The sequence below is a fragment of the Oenanthe melanoleuca genome, chromosome Z (genome assembly GCF_029582105.1).
Source record: "Oenanthe melanoleuca isolate GR-GAL-2019-014 chromosome Z, OMel1.0, whole genome shotgun sequence".
In the NCBI taxonomy this organism is placed as follows: domain Eukaryota; kingdom Metazoa; phylum Chordata; class Aves; order Passeriformes; family Muscicapidae; genus Oenanthe; species Oenanthe melanoleuca.
Window position 1 is genome coordinate 17,951,893 of NC_079362.1, and position 26,269 is coordinate 17,978,161.

General features: G+C 47.4%; 3 protein-coding genes across 3 annotated transcripts; 2 read left to right on the top strand and 1 right to left on the bottom strand.

The window, feature by feature from the left end:
• Positions 1 to 4,530: 4,530 nt before the first annotated feature.
• Positions 4,531 to 12,697, top strand: LOC130265424 (serine/threonine-protein kinase PAK 3-like; the record flags this gene model as incomplete). Its single annotated transcript, XM_056514527.1, has 4 exons — positions 4,531 to 4,763; positions 11,039 to 11,156; positions 11,996 to 12,095; positions 12,546 to 12,697. Coding segments are annotated over exons 1-4 (603 nt in total), but the record flags the coding sequence as incomplete, so codon positions are not given.
• LOC130265589 (serine/threonine-protein kinase PAK 2-like) lies at positions 12,692 to 16,244 on the top strand. Its single transcript, XM_056514755.1, has 3 exons — positions 12,692 to 12,742; positions 14,587 to 14,724; positions 16,043 to 16,244. Exons 1-3 carry the CDS (start codon positions 12,698 to 12,700, stop codon positions 16,124 to 16,126), a joined length of 267 nt encoding a protein of 88 aa, XP_056370730.1. The 5' UTR covers positions 12,692 to 12,697; the 3' UTR covers positions 16,127 to 16,244.
• Positions 16,245 to 22,893: 6,649 nt separating this feature from the next.
• LOC130265590 (E3 ubiquitin-protein ligase Topors-like) lies at positions 22,894 to 24,481 on the bottom strand. Its single transcript, XM_056514756.1, has 2 exons — positions 24,273 to 24,481; positions 22,894 to 24,123 (listed from the first exon to the last, which is right to left on the bottom strand). Exon 2 carries the CDS (start codon positions 24,052 to 24,054, stop codon positions 23,047 to 23,049), a length of 1,008 nt encoding a protein of 335 aa, XP_056370731.1. The 5' UTR covers positions 24,055 to 24,123; positions 24,273 to 24,481; the 3' UTR covers positions 22,894 to 23,046.
• Positions 24,482 to 26,269: the final 1,788 nt, after the last annotated feature.

Sequence of the window (26,269 nt, forward strand, 5' to 3'; positions counted from 1 at the left end):
GGCTCTGCTGCCATCCCAAATCTGCACTTCCCTTGCCCAGCCTGAGTGCATGTGGGGCACGTGCTGGGCATGGCTGGAGATTTCCACGGCCAAAATCCCCCAGCACCATCACCTTTACATCTGCTCATTGCTTTGGATAGCACAGAGCACACAACACCCATCTCAGCTGGCAAATGTCATTTATTAAAAATTGCTACACCTGCGCTGACAACATATAACTATACAGATCTCAATTAAAGTTTTTAAAAAGTAATGTATTTGATTATTGCAACTACACTATTAAAAAACATACAATTATCAACTTCCGTTAACACAAATTAATTTGTTGCAAAACTCTACAACTGCCCATTGTATACAAAGATTCACTGAAGATTAACAGCTGTGCTGGTTTTGCACATATGACATCTGGTGCGAGGGAAAGAGACACCTAAGGAAATTATTTTTTTGGAGAGGAGCTGCTGAGAGCTTCCTCTGTGTCTGACAAAGACCAATCGGTGACTAGTTTAGGGAACTGACAAGCTGTTAAACCAGTGGGACAGCTGAGCACACCTCTGAGAACACACATTTCCATGGAACCAAGCCCGGGAAGCTCTCTCTCCCCCTCTGCGGGCCTGGGCCGGGCCGGGCCGGGCGGCTCTGCCGCGGGGCCGGGCCCCTCCTCGGCGTCTCGCCGGGCCCCGTCCTGGCACAGAGGGGTCCCCCTGCCCTCAGCACGGCCAGAGCGGGCCCGTGGCTGGGCTGCAATGCTGCTGCTGCTGCTCAGTGTCTCCAGAAGCCGCCAGGCAGGGCAGGGCAGCCATCGCCCCGCGGATGTGCCGCAGCGCCGGCCTGGCTGCTGAGATCCCGGCCTCCCCCAGCGCGGCTGCCCAAGAATCCTCCATCAAACAGCTCCGGCCGGAGCCGCTGGCATCTCATGGCCCTCTGCAGGCCTCGGGCAAAATATTAACTCTTTCACTGCACAGATGAGCCTTGCAGAGCTTCAATTCTCTCTGGAGTGAGAGAAAAGTGACAGAGTGAAGACACACAGAAACAACTTGAAGACACCAAGGTCAGTGAAACAGAAGTTCCAAGATGGGAAGGATTGAGGAGATGCCTCGCTCTTGGACTGAAATTCTCTTGTAAGCTGTGGAGAAGATGTGATTGATATATCAGACACTTTTTCCTGTGTAACTCATGGAATACATTTAGGGTAGATGAAGCCTTCTCACCACAGCCATGAGCAGAAGCACCGGTGCTGAAGTAAGCAGAGAGAAAAGTGATGAAGACCCTTTACCTCCAGGGAAGAAGAAAAGGACCTCTGTTCCCAGAGCTGAAGATGATCTTAGAGTTAGATGAAGATAACTTGTGCTTTTTAAAAAATTTATTACATATTACAACAACCATACAGCCCATATATAAATACAAAAATATCCATATCTCTCATACCAAGAACTCAATAAATAGAATTATACCACTATACAACTCCATACACATTTAAATAGAACTGAATACATTTAAAACCAGCACAATATACAAATGTGAATATAGACTAAATATTACAAATTGCATACAAGAAATAGATACAAAAAATGAACCTATCTATAAATAGACAAATATCACTACCAATCTAAATATCCATAAAACTGCATCCATACAAACATACAGCTATACATCTGGATATATATGTCAATATAATTACATCTAGAAATAGATCAATATGCATATAAAAATACAAAAATACACATATACACACATAGATATACCTATTTAAAGAGCCATATACCCAAAACTACATCACTAGAAATAGATACCTGTACAACTGTATACATATGTATAGCATTAACTGAGGCGGTGGTTGGAGACAGAGGACACGACCCTCTGTGATTCATGTGACAAAAGCTTCTTTATTGTTCCAGACCCTTCTTAAATAGAAGGTTTGAATTTCCCGGCCCATTGGTTGACATCTGCTTGGTTGGGAGTTCAGACTGCCCAGCTCTCTGAGCAGCAAGGTGTCTGCAGCTTAGGGTTGAATATATCCTGTCATTGCTAACCAGGGACCTGTTGCTCGGACCAGGCTAATCAAACTGAATTTCTTATCAAATTAATTGCTCAGCTATAAGCCAACTTGTGCCATTACACATATGGAAATAGAACTAAACACATGTCACTTGGGAGAAGCTGCCCCAGCCCGGGCCCTGCCCTTCTCCAAGCTGCACAGCAGTGCAGGCTCTCTGCCTCTCCACAGCCTCTTCCAGTGCCCGTGGTCCAGGTGCTGGCCAGGGAACACCCTCCCCCAGGCTGCCACAGCTGCATGGCCACCCTTGGGGAACAAGAGAGCGCAGCTTGGCCAGAAGAAGAGGTCACTTTTCCTTCCCAAACTTACCTGCAGAGAGGTCAAGTCCTTGTACATCACCAGACCTGGCTTGAGATCAGCCTGCAAGAACCGTGGTGCGCTCACAGAGCAGCCACGCAGCACAAAGGGCCGCCAGCCAGCAGCCTCCCAGCCCCAGTAGCCAGAGAGTGGCTGAGGTGGGAGCCTCTGCTCTGCTAGACTCTTCTTCCTGGCTACTGCAAGCAGCAAAGTGCCAGTGCTGCCAGTGGTTCCCCAATGCCTCTGCTTGCCCACTGGCACCAGGAAACCTTGCGGCCTCCCTCACAAGTTCCCCCCACTATCTGTGTCGCCCTGGCATCCCAGCACAGCCAGAGAGGTTGGGATGAAAGGCAGTCCTCCTCACCTTTTTCAGGCCCTCAATCAGCCTTTCCAGCCTCATGGTGCCCAGGGTCCTGCCCTGGGAAAGAGAGGAGGGCAAAAGGTGAGCAGTGATACCTCTTGGCACATCTGGGCCAGCAGGGCTCAGGGACATAGCCCAGAGCAGAGAGACACTCACTGCACAGCAGCGGCTCAGCTCCTTCTCCAGGGGTTTGATGGATGACACATAGGTTGCTTGGGCCCCCAGGGTCCTATGCAGTCACAAAAGGGACAGGCAAAAAGCTGGGTGAGCCCCAAGCCACCTGTGCTCCCTTGTCAGGCGGCTGTGCCCAATAACTGCCCGCAGCCACAGGGGCAGCTCCCCCAGCTGAGGAGCTGTGCTGCTCTGTGGGGCTGCTGTGGAAGCATCCATCCCCATGTAGCAGCAGCAGCAGCAGCAGCAGCAGCAGCAGCAGCAGCTTACCCCTGCGTAAGCTGTGCCCACCCACAGTTCCTTAAGTGCCTGGGAAGTATTGAGAGAGAGGAGAACCAGCATCAGGCCCCCCAGCCCCTTGGGCAGACATATTCTCCCCCACAGCCCTGCCCCATGGCCAGGGACACAAGGGCAGGACGTAGTTGCTGCCAAGCCCTGGCTCCTTCTGCACTGCCAGAGTAGTGGCTGTTGCCTGTCCCTTCTTAAAACCTAGAGGTTACCAGGGGACACAGTACACTCCCTGACCAGGCTCTGCCCAGAGGCCAGAGGCCATTGCAAGGGTGGAAAGCTCTCCTGCTTTACATGGCTGGGAGCCCTTCCTGCCCTGCCACAGCACAAGGCACCACCACTCACTCAAATGTGGCAATGCAGGAGCCGCTGGGCCAGATGAGGATGATGGAGGTGGCATCCTCGTTGCTGCCTTCCTGCTATTGCTCCTGGTGTGTGTTGGAAAGGATGAAACAGGAAAACCTTATAAATATGAGTGCTTAGCAAAAGATTTTGAGAATATAGAAACCATAAGCAAGATTGAAATGAAAGCCATCTTTGAGACAGCAAACCTTAGTTAGTAAATAACTAGAAGACAATAGGATGGCCAGCCAAAAGTAATCCCCTCCAGCCTTCTGCTGGAGAGCAGGTCCAAAGGTCAGAGAAGACCCTTCTAGTGTCCAAAGAGTAGTTTTTAGGGTTTAAAGTATAACACATTATGGTGATGTAATGATTCTTATGATGTAAATGATATAGGATTTGTATCTTGTGTTAGATTGGTTAGTGGAAATTAGAATATTCAACATAGAAGAAGATTTATTGTATTGTAAACAGGAAAATCACTCTCTTATTTCTCTCTCTTGCTTCTCCCACCACTCTCTTGCTCTTACTCTCTTACCCCCATTCTCTCTCCATCCTGCTCTGAGCTGTGGCTGGCAGCTCACAGCAGGACCCCACGCCCTTTACAATAAACTGCAAACTTCAAGACCAGCTTATGGAGAGCACCTGAGTTTGACCTGCAGCCACAGGTGTGTCTGCAGCGCCTCCTCCTTCCCGGCACTCAGCAGCCACAGCTGGTCCAGGGCCAGGCAGAGCCTGGGTGCAGGGTGGTGCAGAGGGCAGAGGCAGGCAGTGAGGGGCAGGTGGCCTCCCTGGCGTCCCCCAGGGCAGAGCCCTGGCATGTCCCCCGTTTTCCCCTGCCAACCTCTGCACAAACACTGGTGATTCCAGCACCAATGTCTGGGCCTGAGCCTTAGGCCAGGCTGTCTGGGGCTTGGCCCAGGGCCAGAGATGGGGCAAAGGCAACTGGGCTCTCAGGCTCTTACTGCAGCTTGGCAACCACTAGTTTTTCCTGGAGGAGCCTCTTGCTGCTCTTTGGGCCATGGCTCAGAGCCAGGGCCGTGCTCAGCAGTGCCTCGTTGTCACTGAGAACCTTCCTGCGGAGCAGAGAGCAGCGGCTGTGAGCAAGGCCGCCCCTTCTGCTGCACACCCGGGCATGCCCACATGTCCCCGTGCTGTGGGGAGCCCACCTGGAGCCAAAGCAGTTCCTGGCCTGGCCCATCCTGTCTGGCCCAGGAGGACCCTGACCTTGTGGCCTCAGTCACTGAGAGTGAGGTTTGGAAGTGGGATGTCAGGACTGGGCTGAATTTGCTTTTCAAGAATCTTCCTTCTCTCGCTATTGATCAGCAAAGATAACAACTCTCGGCTGCTGCTGCTGCTTGTGGGTGCTGGGTCCAAGTGACCAAAGGTCTGAGCCCTAGACTGGACATGGGTAGGGCACTGGGGTGGGGCCCTGGGATGGGAAGTCCTGCCAGGATGGCCAATGCTGGGTTTGCCCAGAGCTAGACACACTCGAGGCCAGGGCTCATCTCCCTGTACCTGCTGCCCAGGCTTTGCTCCTGCAGCCCTGCATGCTGTCAGCTGCCTTTGCCCCCCAGGGGCTCTTTGGTGCCTCCAAATTGCTCAGTCTGGGCCCCACTTTGTGCTGTTTTCTCAGCTGCCTCTTCCTTAGACTCTGCTGCTGCAAGGGCTTCTTCCTCCTCCTTGATTGCAGGACTTGCCTCTTCTCCTGCACCTTCACCTGCAGGAGCTCCCTGCCCTCCCTTTCTGCAGCCCCTCCAGGTCTCTGTGCTGGACAGCAGTAGCCACCCTCCTGCCCATGAGCCTTCCCCCACCTGGGTGCCCTGTGCCTGCCTGCTGAGGGGACACTCAGCCTGCATTGCTGGATGGCCACAGCATCTGCAGAGGACAGCACAGGGGCTGCAGGCCTGCAGCTTGCTACCATGCAATCTCTCACCAAGGCCTCAGCAAGTCGGGGAAAAGCCACATCACCTTCTGGCATGATCCATACAGTGCTGCTCTTTTGGATTCCTCCAAGTCCTATTCAAGACTCTTCAAGTGTGCCAGTTTTCATTAGGATTTCACATCTCTTCACAGTGCTGATGGGACATGTCCATCAGACAGGGTTGTGCTCTGTCTTTGATTACTGGAGAGCTCGTAGCTGGCCTTCTTAGGCAGCAGATTCTCTGCATTCAGGGTGCCCACACTGTTGGCAGGAGGTTGGCTCGCCTCTTGAGCACAAGGCTAAAAACCAAGAGTGGCTCTTGATGGGCCTGTGATTTCCCCATGCTCAAAAATGAAGAATGGCACAATGGAAATACCTAGAAACCTGCAACAGCTTTGGTTGGCTGTCCTGAAAGAAGTGAGAAGCTGTATTGGATGGGGTTTTGTCTTTTCCCAGTTTCTGAATGGCAGCTGTAGCTTTCCTTAGCAGGCCCTTTCCTGAGTTCTCTGTCTCTTCAAACCCTACAGGTTTTTTCGTACCCTTAGGGGACTGGGCACTTTGTGGGGCATGTTTTCCCCCAGCCCTCGTCATCACTCCTGATCAAAATGCTCCTGGAGCCTTATGTGGACGTCTGCTAATTGCTTCAAATACCACAAATCAACACCTGTTTAGGTTTTAAGATGTCATTGCACATTGGTACAATGGTGCTGGCTTTTGTTTCTATACTACAACAGCTCCTCCTTAAAATTGCATCCCAGTAGTGGCTCACGAAAGCATGTGTGGAAAAGCTGCAAGGCATGAGAGAGACTTTCCTACTGTGAACAGATTTTTCCTTTCCCGTGTGGCTGATTTGCTGTGACATTGAAGCCACGAGAGAACTGTTTCTTGTGGAAAGGAAGCTCCACAGCATGTTCCACATGAGAGACTCCTTTCCCTAAAAGACTGAAGAGTGGTTATTTCAGATGTGGTAAACTGACTGAAAGTTCCAGGTTTTGTCTCTTTACCTTGTCAGTGGGAAAGAAAAGAGGGTGTGGGAGGGAGGAGAAGTGTTCTGAAAGTTTTTTCTGATTATCTTACCATTTTCCTTTTAATTTTGTAAATAAAGTTATATCCTTTAAGGTTTTGAGCCTGTCTCCCCCTCTTGTTCCTAATCCTTATCTCACAGCAGGAAATGAGTAAATAATTTCTAGTGGGTGCACTGGCATTTGGCCAGCACTAAACCCACTATATAATTGGTGCATTGGCCAGGAAACTCAAATTAGCAAACCAAAACTGCTACACTAGTGGTGCCACAGAGCACAGCAGGAGGAAGAACATGAGCTCCTACTGATATTTCCACTCCAGGGGTAGCACTTTCAGGCCAGCAGTGACAAATCCTGCAGCTCTGGCTTCACAGTTGTTGTTGGCAGTGCTGTGACAGCTTCTGCCACCAAGCTAAAATATCTGCAGGATGGTGTAGAGATGCCTCTCAGAGGTGCTCTTCAAATAGCATCTTACACAGTTAATGAAAGGATAGTAAATCACTTAGAAGGGGACAAATTATAAGAACCTATATCTGCGAAAATAAGAGACAACAGGAGTGAAGAGGGAATGGGAAAGAGGAAAGGGGAGAGGGGAAGGGAAAAGGTAAAAAAAAAAAGAGGAAAGGGAAAGGGAAAGGGAAAGGGAAAGGGAAAGGGAAAGGGAAAGGGAAAGGGGGAGAGGGTAGAGTTCTTGAAATTCTGATTTTATCTAAAGGACATTTTCTGACAATATATATATTTGCTACAATAAATAGTCCTTTCCACATGCTTTAGCTTTCTAGTTCTTGATATTAACTAAACCCACTGGGTTTTAAAGAGATCGGAAAAAATTAGTAAAAAATTTTCATTCAAGACCAAATATCTGCCAAAGACTGAGTGCTATGGTTAATGGTTTTTGAGCATTCACAGGAATGATCAAAGCATTAAAGTAAGTGAACAGAGCTCTTAGAATTCAGCATAAGTTGCACTATTAAGGCCAAACTGAGATTCACATTGTACTGTGTGTTTTCAAGACAGTGGCTTAATAACAGTATTTCATGCACACACCATAACATAAGAAATGACAGTCCATGCCTTTTTGTCCTGATAAGTACTGGCTGCAGCAGCCATCTTCCTTGTAAGTAAAGATGTGTTCAAAGGCCTTTTCCCCCTTTTCTGTAGAAAATTGTTTCATAGCAAAACAAGGATTAGTCCCATATGTAGTCTTTTCTTCTTGTCAAGGAACAAGCTCAAATCTCCAGGCAAATGTAAAAGGATACAAGATTTTAGAAGTATGTAAATTACAGTGTTAATGAATCTGACTTGAATTCAGTTTTGACTCTGAAGCATTTAAAATCTAGCTGAGAATAAAACAGCCTCACCTTTCCTTAGTGATACGTGAAAGGCCAGAATGAGAAAAGAGAATCTGACTTACTCTCCTGGTGCTTGCTGCAGTCAACACATACTAAGAAATTATTGTTATTTTTTAAAGGACAGTTTAAAATCCAGGCAAAAATTACTTCTTAAACTGACATTTTCCCATTGCTCTCGCACTGAAGATTTAGATGTAATGGTATAATAGAAACAAGTATGTTTCCCTGCTGTCCATCAGGACAGGTGTAAAATCCTACAATCCTAAAATCCTACAATATCCAGATTGATTTCACTTCCATGGTAGAAATTACTTGCAGGAGCAAGTAAAGTAAATTTTGTGCTGGAACAGTGAAGTTCTGTCACTCTAAATCAGTGTAATGCCTGAAGGGTTTTTTACCAGATTTGCACCTAAGTTGGTGCTAAAGAAAGACATAAAGTCCAACATGGACCTAAGGTTTGCACAGCAGAGTTTAGGCTGACAGCTAAGGGAGTATAAATTAAATGGTCTTTTCAACCCAAAAGACTGCTGGGAAATGTTGGTATTTCTGCTCTCCTTCCTTGTTTAAAGTATAGTAACATATTTGATGAGGTTTTGGAATTACAGCTCTGAATTGTGGTCAGATTAAGACACATGAATGGTTGTTGTGCATTTTTAATTGTGGAAGTCAATTACAGTGTAGCTGCTCCTGGTAATACAAAAAGCACTTTCAAGATACTTAAGAGAAATTTCTTTTTCCTTTTAATCCTTAACTGCAAAGCCTCCTCCAGGATGTACAGCAAAGATTGTTTGTTCAAACAATCTAGATTGTCTGTTCACAAGAACAGAAAACTCCCCCTTTAATCAGCCTGACTTGCACAATTCTCATCTATATTAAGGAATTTCATTTAGTGTCTTCTGTAAATAAGTGATTTCTATGCAACAGGATTGATAAAGGACAAACCCAAATTAAGAAGAGTGGTATTTTTAGAGCTACTTTTACTCATCACACACTTTAACAGCCCATAGCACAGAGCCCAAAGCTAATATGGCTCCTTGTTAAATATTTCCAATGGATTACATAGCCTCATGTCAGGAGGGAATAAGGATTTAAAGACAGTATTTATTCATGTATATATTTATAAGCATTGTATATGAACATTGCATATTCAGAATGAAACCTGAATATCACCTCTACAGGATAAACTCTGCAATAACAGGAATACACTTCTCCCATCAGGTCCACAGGCAGATTAACCGACTCTGTGCTTGCAAATCATCTGTTCTGGCATCTTTTGGGACACTGAACCATGGAAAGTCACACAGAAATACTACAGAACCATGAAAATCTCTCCAGATACAAACCAGTCTCCAGGTGACTCAAGTGACTACAGCAACCACCAATAATTGTACTGGGGGCCTGGATTTGCTGTGTTGTCCTTGTCATTATGGGTTTGTAATTCAGACTCACAGAGGGGCTTGAGTTGAAAAGGACCTTAAAGACCCTCTAGATCCAGCCCCTCTGCCATGGGCAAGCACACTTTCCACAGCTGGCTCAGACTCCAGCCAAGCTTTGGCAAATACCCAGGGACACCTTTTTCTCTGTTTTGCAAGGTCAGATTTCCATGCCCATATTCACAGATGGCTCCAGTCTCACACAGAGCATTTTGGGTTGGTCACTCTTACCTCCACAACCCAGCAGAGGTCGTATTTTGGATGGCTTTCACTACTCCCAAGCCCCCAGGGAGTGAAAAAGAAAAAGAAAAAAAAAAAGAGGAAAAGGAAAAGGAAAAGGAAAAGGAAAAGGAAAAGGAAAAGGAAAAGGAAAAGGAAAAGGAAAAGGAAAAGGGAAAAAAAGAAAAAGTAAAAGGAAAAGGAAAAGAAAAAGAAAAAGAACAAAAAATGAAAAAGAGAAAGAAAAAAAAGAGAAAGAAAAGGAGAAAGAAAAAGAAAAATGGAAAGAAAAACAGAAAGAAAAAGTAAAGAAAAAGAGAAAGAAAAGGAGAAAGAAAAAGAAAAAAAACAACGAAAACAAAAAGAAAAAAAAGAAAGAAAACGAACAACGAAAAGAAAAAGAAAAAGACCAACGAAAAGAAAAAGAAGTATAAGAAAAAGAAAAACGAAAAGAAAAAGAAAAAAAAAGAAATAAAAGGAAAAAGAGAAAGAAAAAGAAAAAGAACAACGAAAAGAAAAAGAAAAAGTATAAGAAAAGGAAAAAAGTAAAGAAAAAGAAAAAAAGAGAAAGAAAAGGAAAAGAGAAAGAAAAAGAGAAAGAAAAGAAAGAAAAAGAGAAAGAGAAATAAAAAGAAGAGAGAAGTGAAGGAAATTTTGCTCTGGCTTGAAGAAGAAAGTAACAAAGTCTCTGGTCACCATCTATTTCAGTAACAGCACTGAACTGTTGCTATTGTGGCAGGCGTTTTCCTGGAGACTCCTGGGCCTCTTGCCGTTGTTATTTCTGTCTACTTTAGATGGATTCTGCGTCTGCATTTCTTTCAAGAAAAGAACAAAACTTCGTTTTTGCTTAGTGGAAGCAGTTCTAAAGGGACAACCAAGCAGTGCAGAGATTCCTTTCATGTAATACTTGGAAATTGTACAGATAGAGCAACTCCCCTTCCACATAGAACTCCCTTCAAGCTTGTGTAAATCCTCAGAGCAATAAAACGTGCTTTTGGTGATGTAGTTCTCACTAACTAGGCCAGTCAATGAAATCAGCTGGCAAGGCAAGATCCCCTGGATGTTGGAAAAGCTGTGGCTGCTTTGGGGTTTGAGTGTTTTGTTGATCAACTCTATCTTAATAAATCTATTAGTTTGGTTCATGGCTGATTCTGCAATCAATGGCCTCTAAGTTCACTGCCACCTCGTTGTTTTGGGGCTTGATTTATTTCAAGTGTCTTCCTACATGTGGATAAACTAGCAAGGATTTCCCATGGATTGTCTCGTCTTTTCCATTGCTGTGCATGTCAGGGACACTAGGTGCATTTTTTCCAGAAGCACACGGTGTGATAGGTTTTTGATCTGTTACTAAACTGCATTTTTTTCTTGCTGGCCATCTTACACATCTTTTTTTCACAGATGTGTCATTCTCCTTGAGACAGCACAGACTGCAAACACTGCACAGCCTACAGAGAGCATCTATTCCTTTTAATCTGTCCTTGTCAGAAAGGGACCCGGAAACAAGAATCAACCCTTGTCTTTTCCAAACAGCAACGTTGCCGTGCACATTCATATCCACACTTTTGTTTCCTTCTTTCAGCTACCTTGTGGATCAGGAGCTCTGGCTGGTTATGGAGTACATGGATGGAGGCACTCTGAGTGATGTCATCAGCCAGACCTACCTGTCTGAAGATGAGATGGCAGCTGTCTGTCTGCAGGTCAGGGATCCCACCTGTGCTTCCAAGGGCTTGGGCAGGATTGTCTGGGAAACTGAGGCTCAGAACTGGAGAGATTTCATGTGCCAAGCTTTGTTTCTGTGTTACTGGTACGCTGTGGGAAAGTAAAACATCTCATGTGAATTGTCTGCCAGTGCCCCAGAATTCACTCTACTCTATTCCTGCACTCTGATCTCCTGCTGTTGTATACTCACTCTGTCTCTTGTATTTGCATTTGCTGTTCTCCATCCTGCCTCTCTAAATGTTTACCTGGAGCCTGTCTGCACTGCATTCCTTGCCTGTAAAAGAAAAGGTGTTGGTGGCAGGACTTGAAATGAATAGCAAAGAAAAAAGAGAGACTCGTTTCTCACAGGTCTCAAAAAGGATAATAGTGCACCCAAAATAATGTTTGCTTCTGAAAGGTGACTAATGTGATGCTTCCAAGTCTATGCTGAGGCCAACAGTAAAATCTTTGTCATGTAGCCTCCCACCCCAAAGCAATCCACTTCACAGCAAAGGGAGGAACATTTTCTTTCTTGGCATACCCTTGTTTGTCCTCTGCATGGAGAACACATCCACTGCAGCAGCAGTCATTCTGCCTGGTTTGCAGGGGACAGCCTACAACAGCAGCTGCTGTTGCTCTTTCAGAAGCTGACATACCTTTCCTTAGAAAGATCCTGCTCTGCTGGTGTTGGAGCAGCAAGCTCTTCCTGTCAATGGCTCTGTGTTCTGCCATTCCTCCCCATTCCCTTGGAAAGAGAATCATTTAGAGCTGTTTCCTTTCCTGTGTGATGAACTCACATCACTGATTTTTGCCTTCCTGTTTCTGTTTTCTTTCCCAGTGCCTACAAGGACTGGATTTTCTTCATGTAAATCATGTGATCCATCAAAATGTGAAAAGCAGCAACATCCTCCTCAGAACTGATGGCTCTGTCAAGCTGGGTCAGTGTATCCTTGGTCAGGGCAGTGTTCCAGGGATGTGGGGTGTGGGGTTGCTTTGAGTGAGTGCCAGCTGCCCAGAAATGGTGCTGGTGGGAGTGCAGGGGCTCCTGCTGTAGACTGTGGGCACAGTTGCAATGTGCACAGAAGTATGATGAGGAACCACAAGCAGTCAAGAGTGGTGTTGGTCTGTGTGAGTCCCTTCTAGAGGGAGGGAGATACAATCTAAACCTTCAGGGGAATAAAGGCCACTGATGTGAGCTTGTTTAAAAACCTGGGTTTTTCTGGAAGTGGCCTATTCCTTACTTCCTTGGCTAAAGCCCTAAGGAAACTGAGCATGGACAGTTCTCCAGGAGATTCATCAAGAGCACATTCTTCGAGTGAGAGTGGGGAATTCTTTTGCCTGGTTTCCTAATCTGAGCTGGCTTTCATGGTGTGTTGTTTTCTCCACAGCTGATTTTGATCTATTTGCTCAACTCACCCCTGAAGAGAGTAGACAGAGCTCAGTGGCTCTCACTTCTGGGTGGATGGCACCTGAAGTCATGGCAGGTCAACCATATGGCCCCAAAGTGGACATATGGTCTCTTGGAACTGTGGGCATTGAAATGGTGGAACAAGAAGTTCCTTACTGGAATGAAACTTCTGTCTGGGTAAGAAGCAAATACTTAGTGATGCCACTGTCTTTCTCACCTGTGCCATGTTCTGTGTGCCACTGGATAAAATCCCATTGCCATCTGCTGGCACCACTTCCACCAAGGTTCCCTTCCAAAAACATCCCTGCATTTCAGCACATCAGCATCTGCTGTAGTTTTGGCTGCTTCATAAGGGAAGTGGCAGCTAAGCAGTTCAGCAACCTGCCGTTTTGGCTGCAGCCATGCCTGACATTTCTCATGTGCTTTTTGAACACTGTTGGAGCTCTGTTTCTGAAGGAAAGGTATTTTTCAGTGAAATGGTTAGATATGTGATAAATCTCCTTCAAAATGGAGGTTGAATCTTCTGAGGTGCAATTTTATACAAAAAGTAAGAAAAAGGAAAAAGAAAAATAGATAAAAACAATCACCAAAGCAGTGCCCAAGCAGCTCAGCTTGCTTTTTCCTTTTCTAACCACAGCACATCAATTTTCCTGCATATTGCAGCATATTTTCCTGTGTGTCTTTGAAACTTTCAGTCTTTCAAACAATCTGTTCATTGTTCTGTCATATCCTTGGTTTGCCTGGATAAGCTTAAGATGTGTTTTTCTCCGACTGCAGCTAGAATTGCACACCAAACCCTTGGCTGTTTCTTGGTACTTTACCAAGCTGATGAGCTGCAGTCAGGTGCCTGTGGCTGGAATCCAAGGGGTGTGGTTGATGCCAGTGCTGTGTTCCTTTCCCGCAGGAGCTGGGCCATCCCTGGCTTGCACAGTTCTAATGACAGTGAGGATTTCAGCTCCCCACCATGTCCAGTGGCTGAGCTCAGCTGCAGAGGGACAGGATAAAACCCCCTTTGTGCCCTCTGGCGGTGCGGGAGAAGGAAAGAAAGCTGCCATAATTATTTTTACTCAAGCAGAGTGTGTTTGCTGTTTTAGGCTTGGAAATTTTCCTCTGGGTTCAAGAGGATAATAACAAAGTGTCTTTGGTCACCATCTATGTCAGTGCCACCAGCACTGAGCTGTTATGATTGTGAAGGACATTTTTATGGAGACCAAGTCAGAGCCTGATGTCATGGAGAACCTTCCAAAACCTCCCATTTCTTGCCTGGCAGTTTCTGCAATGGCACACCATTAATGCATTGACTGGAGTATCCAAATGAGCAGAGGGTTGCCATAGGGATAGCACTTCTCCTTCTTCACATTTGCCCATGAAAAGATTTCTTTTTGCCACATAAAGAGGCTGAAACTTGCAGACTGCTGGGAAACAGAGCTGCAGATGTTTCCTGTTTGTGTTCCCAAACAGGCATTTTCCTTCCAGTGCATTTGTGCATGCATCTTAATGTGTCTGTGTTGAATATGAGATTCCAAAGGTTTGTTTCCTTATCTGAGGAATACCTGGTGGATTTCCTTTATTTCTTCCAATTCCCATTGTTTACTGCAACAGGACAAAAAGCTTGATGAGTTTTGGTTTATGGCAGCTGTGCTTAAGGGACCAACAACCACTGCAGAGATGCATTTCATGTAATAATTTTTGGAAATAGAGTTAGTTAATATAGCAAAGACCCTCTTCCAAATAGCCTGTTAAGCTGGTGCAAACCCTCAAAGAAGCAAACATGTTTTTGCTGATGTAGTTCCCACTAACTAGGCCAGTCAATGAAATCAGCTGGCAAGGCAAGATCCCCTGGATGTTGGAAAAGCTGTGGCTGCTTTGGGGTTTGGGGGTTGTGTTGGTACAGGAAAGTCATCTCTGCCTCTCTGCCAGGGCAGAAATTGCCAGTGCAGAGAGGAGGTTAAACGGGATCTGGGAGAGCAGTTACAGATGGGAAAGAAGCAGGTGGAGCCTCGTGTTTCCTTTTTCTCCAGGCTCAACTCCTGACAGGCACAGGAGGGACCCCAAAGCTGCGGCAGCCCAACCTCTTCTCACCTTTGCTGCGGGACTTCCTGAGCTGCTGCCTGCAGACAGACGAGGCACAGCGCTGGTCTGCCAAAGAGCTCCTGCAGGTAAAACGCAAAGGGGCTGCAAGTGAAACAGTGTCCCAGAGATGGGCTCCTCCTCCACTGAAGTCCAGATGAGCCCTCCTCTTCCCCACCTCCAATCTTGGTGCTGTTCAAGTGAAAAGGGTAAGGAATCCTAGACTGGATGGGGCTGGCAGGGAGCTGTGAAGATCATCTGGTCCAAACAGCCTGCAATGAGCTGGGAAATCTTTAAATTAGAGATCAGGTTGCTCAGAGCCCTGTCCCACCTGATCTGGGAACGTTCCAGGGATGGGGCACCTACCAACTCTTGAGGCAACTTGTGCCAGTGTTGCACCATGCTCGTAGTAAACAAGTTCTTCCTTAGACCTACTCTAACTTGATCCCCTTTTTTGTTTAAAAATATTAGCCCACATCTTCTTGTAACTGGACATGTTAAAAAAGGTGTCACTCCCTCAGAAGCCACACTGAAGTTTTGGAAAGTGGCAGTAATGCCTTCCTGGGGTCTATTTTTCTCCAGGCTGGATAACTCCAGGTCTCTCAGCCTGTCCTCAGAGGAGAGGTGCTCTGTCCTTTGACTGTTTCTATTGCCCAGTTTTGTAATTTGGTGGTGTGTTCAGTTTTATCTAATGGCAAAAGGAGTGAAGTAGAGCAGTGCAGGGTCCAGAGGTGTGCAATGGTGGTGGAAGAACCCAAGGAAGCCAGTCCCAGCCAAGGGGTCAGAGATTTGGCTGTGGGAAGGAGGGGCTGTGGCGGGCTCACTGTGAGCCTCTGAGGGGCCCTGGTTTGTACCCCCCACCCCACTCTTAGAGGTTTCTGCCACACAAACAAGAACAGCTGAGAGGGACTTGTCCCAGCCTCATCTGCTGCCTGGCATGGTCAAGCAGACAGGAACTGCCCCAGGGTTACTGACAGGTTGTGTGGCAGAGAGGGAGCTGCAGGACCCAGTGCCACTCAGCTGTCCCTGCTGGGAAGGAAGGAAGGAAGGTGCCATCCAGCACAGGAGGGGCAGGGCATAGAAAGGTAGACACTGCTCTGTCTGCCTGTGGAAATTAGAATGATGCCTGTCTTTCCAAGAGAGGGACCTATGTGAGTCTTTGGAGTTTCCTGAAAGAAAGAAACACCAAGGAGAGAAAGCGCCATTTCCTGGCAAAAATCCCAGCAAGATGAAGACACCAAGATAAACAGATTAATGGGATTCTGGGTCAGGTTTGCCTGCGATGGCAAGATTCTGCACATGAATGTTGATGGCAGGTGGTTCCATTGGTCCTCTGATTGAGCCTGTGAAGGACTGAGCTTGGAAAGTCATGATTTATTGTTTGTTGGGTTTTTTTCCTGTGAACAGCATCCGTTTGTAACATCAGCCAAGCCAGCGTCAACACTGGCACCACTCATCATTTCAACGAAGAAGAAGAAGACAAGAATGTAACGATCGTGTCAAGATATTAACTCTGCAATCCTCATAGAGTAGGATTGTAGAAAAGGATTGTGGATTAGGATTGTAGAGCAGGATTATAAATAAATAAAGTTTCTCAAACCTCAACTCATTTGGAAGCTTCTCCTCCTTCTGACTCGTTCAGAAAACTCAACATTTCCTTCTGGATTGCCAGTTGTTTTTGAATGGTGCTAAGTCACATTTATGTCTTCTTTGGTATGGTTTCTAAGTGGGGAAGGCTCTTCTTCATTTCTCCTCTCCAGACCACACTGCCTTTGGAGTATGGCCCACTGGCCTTTTTTTGCCCAGCCATGGTGCTTGTATTTGAGGCAGAAAGGGCACTGGCATTTCTAGGCAAATCCAAAGGAGGAGGGGGTCACCAAGCCATCCTGTGCAGATGCAGGCCTTCTGTGATGGCTAACAGCTGGCCTGGAGGCTTCATAGTCATAGATATCCTAATTATAATTCCACCAGTTTATGCCATTAGGAAAAAGCCCACAAAAGGATTCACCACACACTGACGCCTGCAGGCTTGGTGACCCAAGCTGAAAATTACCAACATGCTGCCTTTAAACCACAAATCAAACTGGAGCCACCACTGCTCCTGCACCACAACAATACTGGCAACGCTGTTATTGCCCTGCCCGAGCTCCACCGACCCACTGCCGCGCCAGCTCTGCTCCAGGCAGCCACGACCGGCCCGCTGCTGCTGCCCCACTGCGGGGCAAGAGCTGCTGGAGCTGATACCAGCCCCACCTGGAACACAAACCACTGCCACATTCCACGGAAACTTACAAACAAATCCACTTGAGGCTTTTTCACTCTGCGCTCGACGTCTCTCAGCGTCTTACCAGTTTGCCTCTCTTACAGGTACCTGTCTATAATTTTTGAACATACCTTTTTGTCTGTATCTCTGGCAGTTCTAGTTCTACTCCCCGGGGTGCCAGTGAGGAAAAGGAGCCCTTTTCCTAGGAAGGTCCCAGGTGGGCTCCCTAGAGGGGTCTCGAACCCTGCTGGCCCCTCGGCCAGGGAGAACAGGATCCCACCAGAGTCACCAACTGAATTACCAAAATAAGAGAACTGGTCTAATACCAATACTCAACTGTGACAGACAAAAGACTCTCTAACAGTTTAAAGTTAGAAAGTGTATGTTTATTCAGCACTGGACAGCAGCGTGAGGTAATCCTCTAATACACACTGCAAAATCACAGGTGATCACAAAGTCTATTTATTGACAAAGGATTCAAACAAATATATATTCATAATAACAGCCCCTCCCATTCCCTGCTTCCTATGGTAATTAGCTGGAATAGCTATTAAGCATGAGTGATTGACTTCTTAAATTAAGTCTGGGATAATTTTCGTGGCGAGGGGTTTGAAAAGGAGGAAGTAAGGCGAGTCTTTCTCACCCTAAACTCTTGACCTTTTCTATCAATGACAATACAAATGATTTCTGGGGATAGTCCAGTTTTTCAAAGAATGGGTTTCTGGTTGCATTGTCTGTGTTCCTTTGGATCTGCTCACTAGTTTCATCTTTTCCCACTGTAAGCACACCTGAGCAAACATAAGATGACAGACAATCAATTATTTAAGTTTCAGTTAACTACTCCCTTCAAACTTTTAATTATTTTCAGCAAGGTAACTAAAATCCTAATTTTCTAAGCTTAGTGTTTCAGCCTGGCTGAGCATTGCTGCTCTTGTGCCGGCTGCCCTGTCACTCCTGGGCAGGGCCAGCAGTGTGTGCAGCACTCTGGGCACAGCGGGAGGGAGCCGGGCTGCTCCGCAGGCTCCAGCACAGGGCACGTCCTTCAGGCACGGCACTTGTGCCAGGGAACCGAGGCCAGCGGGAGGCACTGACAGCTTGTCAGCTCACATCTGCAGCAGACAGTGCCTCACACAGCTCTGGCAGGGAGCGCCTGCAATCCTGCACTTGTGCACTGAGCCAGAGCAAAGGTGTGAAATGCAGAGTGTTGTGCAGAAATAGTCAGGGGCACCAGGCCATCCTGCTTTGTGCTCTCTGGAGCACAGCAAGCACTGTGCAAGGCAGCTCGGAGCTGCTGGGAGAGAGGGAATATGGGGATGTGCCTGAGGTTTGGGCTTGAGCTGATTTGGAAGGGAGTAGAAGAGTATCAGTAGGCAATTTTTGGAATAGATGGAAGCCTCTTTTGACTGAAGGGGAAGCCATTTGGAAGGATATAGTGATCCCAAAGTCTGTACAATACTGCATCGAAGATTAAGCCCTTCACTCTACCTTCTAACTGACCCTGCCTAAGGTGGTTCTAGTGAATATTAGCCCGGGCTCACACCTCTATTGCAGGGCTGTTCTTCCTCTCAGTAATAATGGCTCAGCTGTCTCTCACTGATAGACTGCTGAACAAAGGCCAGTCTCTTCCAATATCCCTTATGAAAGGACTTTGCCTTAGATCCCCAAATTTTGCATGCGTGCCTGTATGAAAAAACCCCACAATACAAACCTTCAGGAGTATCATGGCATAAAAGCAGATTCCATTTATCTAACCCACAGCAACTACATTAAAATAGAGGTCTATAAGCCTTTCTTCAGAATCTTCTTAATCATGGCTCCTGAGTAAATTCTGAGAGATAACTAGGCTGCCCTTAACATGTACAGATTATTTGGTAAGCGGTAATTAGTCATCCATAAAGCTTTCCAGCATTTGTGTAGCATTTTATCCAGATATCTCGTCCCTGGACATTGCAAGCAGCTTCTGATTTATGACTCCCCACTTCTTTTCCATGTTCTGAGCCAAGAGCAGTAGTATCCTTGTGAGGGCATCCTAATGCACTTCACGGTGACACCTCACTCCTATTCCATGTATTCTCCCATGGAAGATTGCTTGCATTTTTTGCCCTGGCACCGATGGGGATCTGCAGTCCGTGCCCGGTGCTGACCCCTTTGCCAGGGTCTCCCTGAGATGGAAAGGAGTTGATCAATAGTTAACTCATGTAGGCATGAGCTAACTATTAAGAGTCAACAAACATTAATCACAAGCCTAAGAAGTAGGATGTGCCTTAATCCAACCAAGATAAGAGAAACAGAATGCACCTGGTTAAGATAAGAGGAACAGAACTTGTTGAAACCAGCACAGAAACTGCTGATGAAGGACTGCCCATGCTTCAGAAAGAAAGGTGAAAAATGCAAAGTCAGGAAGATTGCCAGCCTTCATCGGAACAACCCCTGAAGAAGACTCGCAGCCTTCCTCAGTGCAACCACCAGAGTACGCTGCACCTTGCTCGTCACATATGCTAATGACATAAATGACTTCCGAGAAGTAATTTGTATAACCACTCCTATCCCAAGGAATGTAATGGATATGCATGCAATTTAGCCATGAATTGTGCTGTGTAAAGTGCTGAGTGTATTTGTTAGGAGGAGCGACCCCCATTGAATAAAGCAAATACCCACCTCACTGAGTCAGTCTCTGAGGTGGCTCAGCTCAGTGTTGGAGCAAATCAGAGTAGCTGCTGAGCATGAATTATTTTGAGTAACGTCCTAGAAGAAAAGAATACTGAGAGGTTGAGCATCTTTTATTTACAACAGTAATGGCTTTCCAAAATGTTGTTTCAGCTAATTAATTCTATGATTTGGGGTTTCATTTTGTTTTCTTTTAGGGCTTTTTTTTTCCCAATGGTTTATTAATAGCTAGCACAGAGTTTTGGATAGGAAATTGCCCATTGTGGTACTTTAAAATAGAAAGTTTCCATGCAATAATGGAAGCTGAAGTTTTTCTTCTATAATGTGTATTTAGTGATGCAGTCAGTCACTTCTGTATACAAATATTCAATTAATATAGCATGAAGAAAGAAACATTGCAGGTGTATAGGCAATCTATTATTAAAAATATTTCCTGTGTCCTGAAGTTGGTGCATCAAGGAGCTCTATTTATTGCTTGCTTCTAAATTTTACTGTTTCAAATTTGGGATTACTTTTTATTGTTTTATTTGAATCTCAACATATAAGTCAAATCTATCCGCAGTGATCTTATCTTTTATGTTTTAGGCTGTAGTAGATCTGAGTCACTGTCATCAGGATTGAATTGGTTTTGTGTGAAAATGCTTAAGGACAGTCTCTGACCCAAAGAGCTGCATTGTTTGCTGTTCTAAGTCCCATACTCAAATAGTTGATGCGGGTTTGTGCAAGTTCTCTCTCATAACAATCCTGGTATAATATGTGCTGGTTTACAGGTGAATCCTGTGAAAAACAAATTTGAGATGTCTTTCAAGAGATGCTCATAAGCAAGAGTTTTGCAGTCTGTGTTTTGACAAGATCTGCAGAGTTTTTTGCGAAGTGGGTAAATGGTGTTCTGCTGGTGAATCACAGGAATCCTTTACAGGCCATCAGTGTGGCGTGGGTTTGCTGGATCAACATCTGCCTCAGATGCAATGGTCATTTAATGATTGGCATTCTGCCCCCAGCTGAGTGAAGGAAAGAGACAGTCAGCTCTCCAGGACTGTGTGGATTGATGGCTTGGCACATCAGACCTACAAGAACAGGCGGCTTTGGTCGACACCAGTGAAAATGTTTCCTGATGCTATTGAGCTGTGCGGGGACAGAATCCATCTCTGTTCTGGGGTTACAGGGGGAACCCCAACAGCTGACTGCACTGAAAGCTGAAGTGAGCCTTTGTTCTTCACAAATGGCAGAATACCCCTGGCCAGAGGCCCTGTGCATCCTTGGCATATATTACCTCAGGAGAGGGTATTTCAAGGACCCAAAAGGACATTGTTGGGCTTTTGGTGTAGCTGCTGTGGAGACAGAGGAAATGAGAGAGCTGATCCCTGGTGCCTCAGAGGACCCTTCTGTTGTGGGACTGCTGAGGGTCAAAGAACAACAGGTGCCAATCACTACCACAACAGCGCATTGTCAGAAATCCTACCCCAGCCAGGACAGGTGTGACCCCCATCCATGAGATGATTCATGACCTGGAGAACCCAGGAGTGGTCAGCAAGGCTTGCTCAGTCTTTACCAGTCCCTTATGGCCTGTGCATAAGTCTAAGGGAGAGTGGAGACTGACAGTGGAGTATCACGGCCTGGTTGAAGTCACACCATCACCGAGTGCTGCCGTGCCAGACGTGCTCAAACCTCAGTGTGAACTGGAGTCCACGGCAGCAAAGTGGTGCCACTATAGACAAAACTGATGCATTTTTCCCCATTCCTTCATCAGGAGAGGGCAGACACAGTCTGCTTTCACCTGCAGAAGAATTCAGTTGTCCTGATTTGAAGGACAGGTATCTGCCAATAAAGGCCGAAGCTTCTCTTTGAAATGGAGAATGTAAACCCCCTTCCTCCAAACTATTATTATAATTTTGAAATTAAGGGGCTTTCAGGAAAAGATATGGGAATTAGGAATAACAGTTCTTTACTAGGAAAATTAAAATAGAAATGCAGTATTACAAAGGATAATCCCAACCCTGACAGAGTCAGAAGTTCACCCTGACACCCCATCAGTCAGGGTGTTGATAGCAGTCCCATTAAATGGTGGCTACAGTCGTCCTGCAGTGGCAGATGTGGTTCAGCTGAAGCAATGATCCTTTAGAAAGTTGCAGTTTTCCTCTGAAGGTCCAGGGATGATGTGGAAAAGGTCTAGTTTTCCTCTGGAATCCAGTGGAAAGACGGTGTCTTCTTGTCCAAAATCTCAGTTTTTATCCAGGTAGGAAAGGCTTGGCTCCTCCCCCTGGCTGGAGCATCTCCCAGTGGGGTGATGTCATTTTATCAGTCATACAGTGGGACTGCATGGCCCAGCATCAGATGATATCTTCCTGGAGGGAGGGTGAGTTGTGGAAAAGATAAAAGATAATTGTCCCACCTAGTCTTAAAGATAGCCCATTAGCAGATAGTATGTGTCACAAAATAAGAGTCACTGCCCCACCCAGCTTCAAGAGGGTGATAGAATACACATTTCTGAAATCAAACCAACACACCAGTATAGCCCCAGGGCTGGAATGTAGTGGGCAGCAGTATAGCCCAGTATTTACCCTGGCACTGGAAAAGGGTAAGATCCAGAATATCTACAGTACATCCATCACACTACTGTATGAGGCAGCACAGCAGAGGAAGCTTTTGGAAAGGAGACAAGATAATCCAGATCCTCCTGAAAGCTGGTTTTGTCATAAAACAAAGTAAGGTCAAGGGAGCTTCCTAGGGAATTCATCTTTTAGGAGTAAAAGGTAAAGATGGGTATCGTCCAAGTCCAATTAATTCAGTCAACAAACTAGCAGACCTGTTCCCACCAACCAGCAAGAAGGAACTACAAACTTTCCTACATCCTGTGGTTTTTTGGAGAATGCATATTCCAGAGTAGAATCAGATGTTTCATGGAGGAATAATATTAAGTGGAGTCCTGAACAAATTAGACTGTTTATGCAGTAGCCCTTGGGTCAGTCAGGACAGGACAAGATGTGAAAAATCTAGTGGATTGACCCTGGATGGACCCTGGCCAGGCACCCACCAAAGCCACGGTGTCACTCCCCTCTACCAAGTGGGCAGGTAAGACAAAATACGGAGACAGGCTGAGGGCATGGTCCTGTGGCAGGACCAGCTGCCCCTGATGCCTGCTCTGCCCGTGGCATCTGCTGCTCTGTGGGTGTGCAGCTGCAGCAGGCAGCTGTGGGAAGAGCTGCTGTTGCCATGGCCCAAAGGCTCTGGGACCCCATGGCTGTGCCCCCAGCACCTGAGTGCCACCTACAGTGGGGTGTAATGGGAAGGGCATGAGAAGGGAGAGAAAGCAGCACCCAGAGATTTTGTGAGGGCAAAACCAATTTATTTCCTTTTCCTTGAATAAAGGGTTGCAAAAACCCTGCTAGAGCTGCCAGTGGGGCAGCCTCTGGCAGGCCCAGGGAGAGCTCCAGGGCCCAAGCTCCCTCTTCTGCCAGACATGCTGAGGCCCAGTGGAAAATCAGTCCCTGGCCTGGGAGCAAAGGGGCTGTGACTGCTGCCCTGGGCAGGGGGAAGCCTCTGATGTACCAGCTTCTTCCTCCTCATCAGAGCCTGTGGGGCTGCTGTCCAGAGTCCTTTGCTGGGAACTGCTGGAGCTGGAGCTGCTGGAGCAGCAGCTGTTGGAGCTGCAGCTGTCAGAGCTGCAGCTGCAACTGCAACTGCAGCTGCAGTTGGAGCTATTGATGCTGAAGCTGAAGCTCCTGGAGTCACTCAAGCTGGAGCTGAAGGTGGAGCTGGAGCTGCTGGAGCTGGAGCTGGAGCTGGCACTGGCCACAGGGCCATTGTTGTCGTCCCTGATGGCACCAGAGCGCAGCAGCCTCTGGGCCTCCTGGCTGCACTGGCCTATAATGATGCTGATGACACCATGGACCAGGGGTGCCGTGTGTTCCTCGAGGAGAGGCTGCAGCACCTCAACCAGAATCTCAGCATTTAGCCCATAGATGCAAAGGCCATGCAAGATGCTGCTCTCTATGGCATCTACCACCCACCACCAACCCTGGTATATTTCCTCCAGCCTCTCATGCAGCCAGGGCCGCACCGGGTCCAGGAGATGCTGTCGTTGACGAAAAATTTCTGCCCAGACCTCAGGCAGGACACTGCCCACAGACTCCAGCCCTGAACCTTCCTGCTCTGCTGGAGACATTGTTCCCTGTGGAGAAGATGAAGGGGACACCACAGGAGGATGGGAGCTGTTCTCATCCAGGCTGCTGGGATCTCTCTCTGCCTGGCTGCTGCCATCTGGCAGCTCCTCAGGGACTGTGATGGATGTCTCCAGATAGTCGTCTTCTCCATGATCAGAAAATCGGACAGTCACTACTGTTCTTCTGCAGAGTGGGCACACTGGATTTCTCTGTGTCCACCGCAGGATACAGCCCAGGCAAAACTGGTGGTGACAGGGCAGAGTAGATGCCACATCCTCACAAGTGTCCTGGCAGATGGGGCAGCTGCTGTTGGTCTCTGTGGACATTTTTGTGCTCTGCAGCACGTTGTGGAGAGATAAGGATCGGGGGCTGTTTGCCCCCACTGCTGTCACCTCCTGCAGGAGGGAGAGGCCGTGGTCACTGGCTGTCCTGGGGCAGGGAGGAAGAAGTGACCAGGCTCCTGGAGAAGGCCACCCTCCCAGCTCGCTGAGTCCCATCACACACCCACAGCCACCCCAGCGGGCCATTTTTCTGCACAGCTCACCCTCAGTGTTGCATCTGCAGTGCTCGGCTGCCTGGAGCAGACAGGGCAGGGAAACAGGAGTGATGGCTCTGAGACTGGCACCAAGATCTGCCAGTGACAGGCACCACGCAGCACAGAGAAGCCTGGCTTGGTCCTCAGTCCTCACTGCATTGCTTGTTTGGAGCTCAGGCTGGAGCCAGACTCATAGCCAGACCCAGGCTATGCCAACTGAATAGAAGCTGTGAGGGACACAATGCCATCATCCATCCTTCTGTGATGTCACAGTCCACTGCTCGGTGACATCAGCCTCTACTCACCAGTGAACACAAAACACGTCACTCTTGGCGCGAGCGCAGCGAGGACAAAGGCAGTTTTGGAGGGGCCTGGGTCCCAAGGCATTGTCTCATGCAGCAGGGCCCTGTTTCTGAGAGGCACGACCAGCAGGGGAGCGGCCTGGCGGGGAGAACAGGGGCACGTCCCGAGCCAGGGGAACCGTGGGGGAGCGGAGAGACGCGGACAGCGGGCGGACACAGGCGGCAGCGGGCGCTGGCGCAGAGGCGCGGCGGGGACACACCCTGGGAGTGTAACAGAGTATGTGTAAGGCTTTTGCTAATCAAACCTTGCTAAAATAGGGAACGCGGCCAAAACACCACTGAAACTTGCTTCAGCTAGATTATGTCTTAAATAACCACAAACATCCTGTATGTGCCCAGTTTGTGGATGCTTGCAAAAAAGATAGGAAAAAGTCAACCAACAGCTGGCTAAGAGAAGAAGACCACGGCCTGCCCCCCCAAGACCACCAGGAGCCAGGAGAAGACCCCATAGCAACTGGTTGTGCAGACGCAGAAAGAACGTGAGAAGATGCTGAAAGGCACATACACGGATAAGATGAAAATAAAAGACGGACTGAAACGGAGTGGGGTGCGTGCCGTTGGTGGAGCAGAGACTCCCCGGACGCCCAGCGCTGATTTGCTTGCTGCTGCTTGCTCGATAAATTCTTTGTTGATTCCATTTATTGGAGTTGATTAATTTATTGCAGATAAATTTATAACAGGAGCAGCTCTCCAGTGCGCTTTGCTGGCAGAGCCGGGCTGCGCCGTGGCCGGCGCTCTCCGCTCCGGCTGTGCGGTGCAGCCCCGGCCCGGCTCAGCGGCGGCGGCGCTGCCGGCGATACCCGCGGCGGCGGGACAGGGCCCGGCGCCTCCTCCGCACGCCGCGGAGCCGGGAGCGCCTGCGGCTCCTGCTGCGGCTGCGGCTCCGGCTGCGCCGCCCTCGCCGGCCGTGGCAGGGCACGGTGCCTGCGGGGCAGCGCCGGCTGTGCCCGCCCTGCTTTTATAGACGGGTGCGGGGCGAGCGCTCGGTGACAGAGCCGGCAGCGGCCGTGAGGTCACAATGGAGCACGCGGTGCACAGCATTCCACTGCTCGGAAATCATTAAATGTGCATAAATTGCTTGAGTCTGCACAGGTCTCTGAGGGTCTAGTTTGGGATCTTTAGAGACCCCGTGTGGTCGCTGAGCTTTTGGACTTTGGTTGCCCTTTCATTGTGGTCTTCCATATAGCAGTCATTTCCATCTTGGTTATCTGAGCTGCGCAGTGTGTTCTGGAACAAACTGCATTGCTCTGGCTTGATTTGGAACATAAGCGGTTCCGGAGCTCTTGGTGTTCCACTTACCACTGCTTCCTCCTAAGCTATTTGCAACAATCCCCCACTTAGAGACTTTAAGGATTTATACTGGAAGTCTCACTTCTAAAACTCATTTTCTTATCTATGATAATAATGTTTGTTATTATAAATATATGTAAAACGTTTAATGAAAACTGGAATACATTGAACTATTACATAAAAAAACCCAAAACAAAAACAAAATAAGATCTCTAATCTTATTTCTTTTATTATTACTTGATGTACTTCTTTAGCTTTGTTGGTGTGACAGGGAAAAGCGTCTGGCAGTGTAGAAAATGTGTCTACTAAACCTAATAAATACCTTTATCATTCTTGCTGAGCTAACTCAGAAGT